This window comes from Seriola lalandi, unplaced genomic scaffold (genome assembly GCF_002814215.2).
Source record: "Seriola lalandi dorsalis isolate HSWRI2012SDOR001 ecotype SW California unplaced genomic scaffold, Sedor1 jcf7180002052932, whole genome shotgun sequence".
Taxonomy (NCBI): domain Eukaryota; kingdom Metazoa; phylum Chordata; class Actinopteri; order Carangiformes; family Carangidae; genus Seriola; species Seriola lalandi.
The window spans coordinates 5,196-12,209 of NW_019523485.1; the positions used below are offsets into that span (position 1 = coordinate 5,196).

The 7,014-nt window shown below is 44.6% G+C and overlaps 1 protein-coding gene across 1 annotated transcript in view; it reads left to right on the plus strand.

The window, feature by feature from the left end:
- The window catches only part of LOC111650806 (enoyl-CoA delta isomerase 2-like), a gene marked incomplete at its 5' end in the record, with an annotated part of 3,835 nt that extends 2,590 nt beyond the window's left edge, over positions 1-1,245 (plus strand). The window contains 2 exons of the mRNA XM_023400725.2: positions 1-124; positions 341-1,245. The exon at positions 1-124 is cut by the window's left edge and continues 18 nt beyond it. Of these exons, the coding sequence (XP_023256493.2) occupies positions 1-124; positions 341-496 (280 nt within the window). The remainder of the gene's footprint in view (positions 125-340) is intronic.
- Positions 1,246-7,014: the final 5,769 nt, after the last annotated feature.

Genomic DNA, 7,014 nt, shown 5'->3' on the forward strand with positions numbered 1-7,014 from the left:
CAATAAGAGGCTGACGGCGGCTCAGGCCTGTGAACTGGGTCTGGTCACTGAGGTTTTCCCCGACAGCAGCTTCCAGTCGGAGGTCTGGACCAGACTGAAGGCTTACGCCAAGCTGCCCCGCAATGTAAACACACACACACACACACACACACACACACCACAGTTAATGACTCCCCCTATGGGCAGCAGACAGTGAAGGCATCATGACTTCCATCACCTGTCCTGCTCAGTGAAGTCATCAGTCACACGTCGACCAGCGCGTAGATTATTTTTATGTTTTTAAAATAACTGAATTAAATTTCATGTCCTCTGTCTCTGTCTCTGTCTCCGTCTCTGTCAGTCTTTGGCGTTCTCCAAGCAGCTGATCCGCTCGGTGGAGAAGGAGCGTCTCTACGCAGTAAATGACGCAGAGGTGGAGTGTCTGATTGGCCGCTGGATGTCGGACGAGTGTTTCAACGCCGTCATGAGCTTCTTCCAGGCCAAGGCCAAGCTCTGAGGGAGGGAGGGAGGAGGTGTGTGTGTGTGTGTGTGAGAGACAGGGAGTGTGTTTCTAACAGCTGAGGATCAATAATCCTCCAGGATCAGGACTGAAACTGAAACTCCAGGATAATTCTTCCTCGTAGTTTTTATTATGAGAAGCTCAGCTGTTGTTAAACGGCACAAACGAGTGATTTCACACGTAGAACATGAACCCTGCTTCTGTCTTTACATTCACTTCCTGTCAGAAAATCAAACATTCTCAGTCCTCCATCAGGTCTGGATCCCGATCTGTGCTGAGACCAGATCTGTTTTAGCCGTGTTGGCGTCTCTGGACTCTGATGATCCTCTGACTTTTCCTCTGGCGCCTCCATCAGGTCACATTTGAATTTGTCCATTAGTTTGGTTTGTGCAGAACTAATAACTCTCCGCCCTCAGCTGGACTCTGCGTTCAGTGCTAATGTTAGCATGCTAACACAGTCGCACCTGCAGACACAGCAGCAGATTTGAACGTGTCAGCTGTTTGTTTTCATCAGGTAAAACAGTGACATCATCAACCAGCTGATTGAACTGTCATCATGATCTAATGTTTTTATCGTTGTATTGTGTTTGTAACGAGGGAACATTAATGATTCAGTTTGTGTTGAGCTCTGTCGTTAAAGTGCCTTAAACACTTTGTAAACTCTGAAGCTGCTCTTCATCCGTCACATTAAACTCATCATCGTCTTTTCTCTTCGGTCAATAAAAGCAGAATTTGTAATTATTAAAGTTGTGTTTTAGTTTGTATGAAACGGATCAAAGTTGACACTGATTTCTTCCACGTGTTTGAGTCTACAAATGTTTTTTTAATCGCATTCAAAGCGAAATCTTTAGATGTAAACGTGAATTTTAAAAATCCTCATGCTTCAGTAAAAATGAAATCTTCAGACCTTTTTAAAATGTTACAGTAAGATTCAGACTGAAGAGACATCAAATAAAATACAACTCACAGAACCTAAAGAAAACATTCACACACTTCAGGAAGTATCCAGGCCCCTTGACTTTTTACAGTTTGTTTATTGTGTTAATGGATAAAAACAGAAAACACCTGCAGCAAGATCCCCAGGTGTTTAATTCTTTTTATATATCTTTTGATCGGGTTATGTTTGTGTGTGGCGGGGCTGGATGAGCTTCCTGTGGCTGTCAAAATAAATGTAATAGCAATACTTCACATTGTGTGTATATATATAATTATGTATGAATAATGAATAATAAGCTACAACAAACATAATGAGCTTAAGAACATAGAAGGAACTAAAAACACCAGCTGATACATGTGATGTTTATGTTGTACAGCCCATATGATATAATAACGTATAGAATTATTTCATTTATATTATTTAAACAACCAGCAGTTATTAAACAGGACGAGAAGTCGAGTCTGTGACTTCTGTCATCCACCAGGTGGCAGCACTCACCTGAGAATAACTGCAGTCCCGTCCAGTCGTCCGTCCTGTTTGCCGCTCCGCTCTGTGTTAAAGGATCAGCGTGAAGGAAACTCGTTCACTCAGTCAGAGCTGAACACAGGAAGTTGTTTTCTGTCAGTGAACGTTTTATTTCCAGGTTTGTTTCTATGTGAGGAGGACTGTCCCGGTTTGAGGCCGGTGGTTTGAATAACCTTTGCTCTGCTTGTCCTCTCCACGTGGACTCGCTCTCGTCAGGACGTGAGACGGATTCACTGCATTTATCAATAACAACTTTGATGATACAGATTTCATCTGCTCATAAAACCTCAGCTTCAGTTTTCTGGAAACAAAAAGAAGAAAAGAAGATAATTAGTAATTATGAATAGATACAAATTCCTGAATTAAGGGAACGAGATCCAGTTTCATATTGGTTCAGTTTTTTCTTTGTAATTCATTTAGTCTTTTAAACTGTCCTGACCCTGGTCTGTGCTCAGGGCCCCGCTGTCTCATAATCCTAGAGCTGAACTTCACAGTAATCTAAAAGGAATGTGTGTTTAGATGCATTTGATTGGCCACCGCAGCATTTTAATCCAGCTAAAGATGAGCCAGGCTGAGGGGGCCGTGTGTTTCCTGTCGGTCACATGAGACTTTTTTAGCGCTTTAAAGAATTCATTTCAGCTGGATGTGATTTTATTTTTTCTGCCCCATTCTGGACAAAAACTCTTGATTTGTGATTTCTAAGCGTCTCTGTCTCTCTGACCTCGCTCTGCTTTGAAGACTGAACAGGAAGCAGGATGCTCCGTCTCTCTGAGTTGTGGCCCCTGCGGGTCGCCGTACTTAAATTCCATTGTTGTCAAATTTAACAATGCCGTCCTGAGCTTTGGGACGTCCAGCGGGTCTGCGCAGGCCTTTTAGCTCTTATTTATTTATGAGGGACGTCACCGAGCTTTTCTTTTTCCTCTTTGGTCTGAAACGAGTCGGGGTCTGCGGCCTCCCCAGACGACCCAACACTAACCCCTGACCTATAAATCTCCTCTCAGCCTCCCGCCTGGACCTGGAAACCAGCGACCGTCTGTGACAAACGACACGGAGCTTTTCCTCCAGCTGAAGGTCTGAAGAGAGCGAAGGTTTCACCAACTATTCCCAGAGAAACTCATCTGTGCAGCGTCAGTGAAGAATCAAGGAACAACTTAGTGGACGAGTCACATTTACACAATGTAATGAAACAATAAATCCTGGAAATGTACCCAGAGAGAGCCCGAGGTTACAGTTTAGCTAACTAATGTTAGCTAGTTTCTAACTTTAGCCCGAGGTTACAGTTCAGCTAAGTAATGTTAGCTAGTTTCTAACTTTAGCCCGAGGTTACAGTTTAGCTAACTAATGTTAGCTAGTTTCTAACTTTAGCCCGAGGTTACAGTTTAGCTAAGTAATGTTAGCTAGCTGATAGCGCATCCTTTCATTTCCAGCGTTAGCTTGTCATTTCATTACCAATATAAAACGTCATACATGATCTAATGTTACAAACACTGGCGCTCAGTCATCAGCAGTGAGACAACGGAGGACAGAGGAAGACGTGTGAACTCTGGTGAGGAAGAGTCCAGGTGAGAGACAGCGTTGGACCAGCTGATGCACCTGTCTCAACCCTGTTCCTCAGAGTATCTCCTCCACCACACCCCCGGGCAGGTGGAGGCCGTCACACAGCAACATGATGACTCGTCACCTGGTGAATCTCGGTCCAGTGTTCCCGCTCTTTCAGCTCCGTGTTTGGTCTCCACCAGCTGCTGACGGAAACATCTGGCTCTTTAGCTGCTAAACGCTCCACTGTGTTCCCCAGAATGAAAAGTGACGAGATAATTTAATTTTAAAGCGTTGTGCAGCTGTGGGACACATTCCCGTGTCTTTGTCCGTTTGGAAAAGTTTACGATGAAACATTTACAGGTTAAACATGTTTTTATTAAAAGGAGCACATGAGCAGAAGCAGCTGCTCCGCCTGATCCCGGTCTGCAGAGGGAGAAATGTAATATATTCCTGCACAACAGCGTTTTCAATCCAGGCGGAACATTTTCTGAGATTACAGTTTGGGGAATAATTACTCTGTCAGAGTTCGATCACGTACGCCTCCAGTTCCTTTAAGTATTAGTAAAGAGAGGAGAGCGTGGTGGATGTGGTCTGTGTGCTGTCTGTCAGTCAGTGTGCGGCTGAACACATCCTTCAAATGAAATCCTAGACAGGTGTCTGGAAAAAACTCTGCTGCCAAGTCTGCACTTTCACCATCCGCTCATCCCCTTCCTTCCTCCTGTTGGTCTCTGACCCGTCAGTCACATCACTCTGCTTTTCCTTTTCCTCAGGCCTCCACCTCCGAGCTTTCTTCATCTGGTTTCTCCACTTCTTTCCTTCCACCCGTTTTCTCCTACATTTTATCTTCTTGATTTCTTTCTCTTGTTGGTTCAAAGTGTTTTTGTGCCACGGTCAAACTTTTATTTTATTGTCAGAGCAAAAAAACTTCTGAACTTTGGCTACGAACTTTTCAAAAATGGCTTTTAAATCTCTTGAAGCTGCGTTTCTGTCTCCCCTCTCTGTGGGTGTTTGAAGGTTCAGCTGTGAAGTTTAATGTTTGGAGTCTCAGTCGGGATCAACCCCGTCTACAAATTACATTTATATCCTACTCAACTGTTTTGCCAAATGCATCTCAGAGGAAACGTAAATGCTGCCGGGATCATATTCACTGGCAAAGCGTTGGGTTCTCGTGCGAAGGTGGTCGCTGGAGATCTGGGTTCAGGTCCCGAGTCCTGCCAAACCAGGACTCCTGAATCCCTTTGGTCAAAGGTTCTGGAGGGATCGGCTCCAGAACCATAATGTTCGTCAGGAGCAGACACCTGAACACCATGAAAACAGGAAGTCTCTTCTTCTTCAAACTCTTCTCAGTTAAACATGGATTTTATGACCATGCAGTTATTGATATTTCCATCTGGTCAGGGTCCAAGATGATCGCTTGTGGTTTGGACCAATCGGCGTCCTGTGAGGGCGGGGATGTGGGCGTGTCTTAGGAGTGATGACAGCGTGAAGCGACTGCTCGTTAACAACAACGGCGGCTCCTAAAGAGTTTAGCATAGATGCTGCTACAGCGTCGGTTTTCAGTTTTATCCACCGACTGGCTCCGCTAACGGGAAGGAGGAAGAATCTGATTGGTTGAAGTTGAAGATACACAGATGGTTCATCCAATCAACAGGTCCCGATGAAGCCTCCCTGATGTTCTGAGTAACGAACCTTGGAAGTTGTACTCAGGTCCAGTACTTGAGTAAACGTACCTGTAACCTCCTGCTGATCTTTATTTCTTTAAAGAAAAACACTTTTAACTTCTGATTCGTTTCACTGAGATTTTCTTTCTGGAATAAAGTTTTAAAACTTTTTCGACAGTGACGGGACGAGCTGGTGTTTCAACTAACGAATAACTCTCTCTCTCTCTCTCCCGGGTGTAACTGTAGATCGGCCGAGCAGAGGGGAGATTTCCCTCAAGCTGTCAGGGAGCCAATCACACGAGCCGGATGATGGGCGCTCCCCGAAGGGACCAATCATCCATCAGTCGCCGTGACATCGGTCTAATGACCTGCCATCTGTCAGAGGGGGAGAGAGAGAGAGGAGGTGAAGAAGTTCATCCTTTCATTTTCATGCTTCGCATCTAACTCGCTCTTCTCTTGTTCTCTCAGTCACTTCCTCTTTAATAATACAACATGTATTCATGAAGAGAGAGAGGGATGAGAGGAGGGGAACAGAGAGAAAGAGATAATGATGAGGAAGGAGACGAGAAATAAAGATGAGAGAGAGGAAAAAGAAAAGATGTTGGCGTTGATCTTCCTCTGTGACTCTTTATTTACCTGTTCTCCTTAAACTGAGATACACGAGTGGGAACTTCAGCTCTCCTCTGATCAGCACCAGACTGTGCTGGAAACAAACACCAGATCAGTTTTAGGAAATTATGAGGAAAGTTTCCAGCACATTAACTGACGTTCAAAATAAAAACAACCAAAAAGATAATCGCATGAGAAGAAAAACAAATACAGCAGAAGATGAGGACGGAGCGTGGGAAGAGAAGGAGAGAAACATGTAGATGAAGAAAAACAGAAACGAGAGGACAGAGAGGAGAGAGACCTGAAGAAAAGAGAAGAGGAAACGACAGGAAAAAGAAAGAAAAGAAAGTGAGAAACAGAAAATGAGACCAGGAAGTAAAAACTGGTTGAAGAATGAGAAGAAAAAAGTGAAGGACAGACGAGGAAGAGGAAGAGAGTCGTCCGTCTTCATCCTCCATTAGCTGAGATCTCCATTAGCTGCTGATGGATCGTCGTCAGGAGAGACGCCGGCCTTCAGAGGTCAGAGGTCACCACGGTTTAAAAACACCCAACTGAAAACCTCTCAGAGACGCTTTCCTGTCTTCGTCTTCTGCATCTGTCCGTCTTCTCGTCTTCTCCTTTTCTACTTTCTTCTTTCTTTTCGATGAAATGATTTCTGGAAACGAAAGAGAGACACCAGAGCTTCATGTGACAGTGACGATCAGTCACAGCTGATCTCTACGTCTATTTCTAATAATTACTCAGTTAATCAAATTATGATTAAGATCAACTGATGATGATACAAGTTTATTCTTTAGGATAAAACCCTCGAGATGAACCACAGGACAGTCCAGACAATAAGTACCAAACATTAAAAATCAGGTGTGATGATGAACTCGGCCACTAGATGGCCACAGAGAGGACGTGCACGTCCAACTAATATCACACGAACACATAACACTGTTTTTACTTTCTACAGAAATCAGATCCAATCACCTGAAACAGGAAGAATTATTCTGCTCTGAAACATGTGGAAGGACGTTACGGTTCGTCTTCCAGTTTGTGTTCGGACTCGAGGACGGAGAGGACGGGTCGTCACCTGATACTGATGAACATGGTGCCACAAACTGCTGCTGTGGGGCTGATGCCTCCTCTGTCAGGTGAGACAGGGTCTCTGTCCTACGGCGGACACCTGTCCCCTGGAACGCCATGAGTCACGGCCGGTCCACGGGAGGAGTCGGATGGCGTCTGTTTTATTGGGGGGG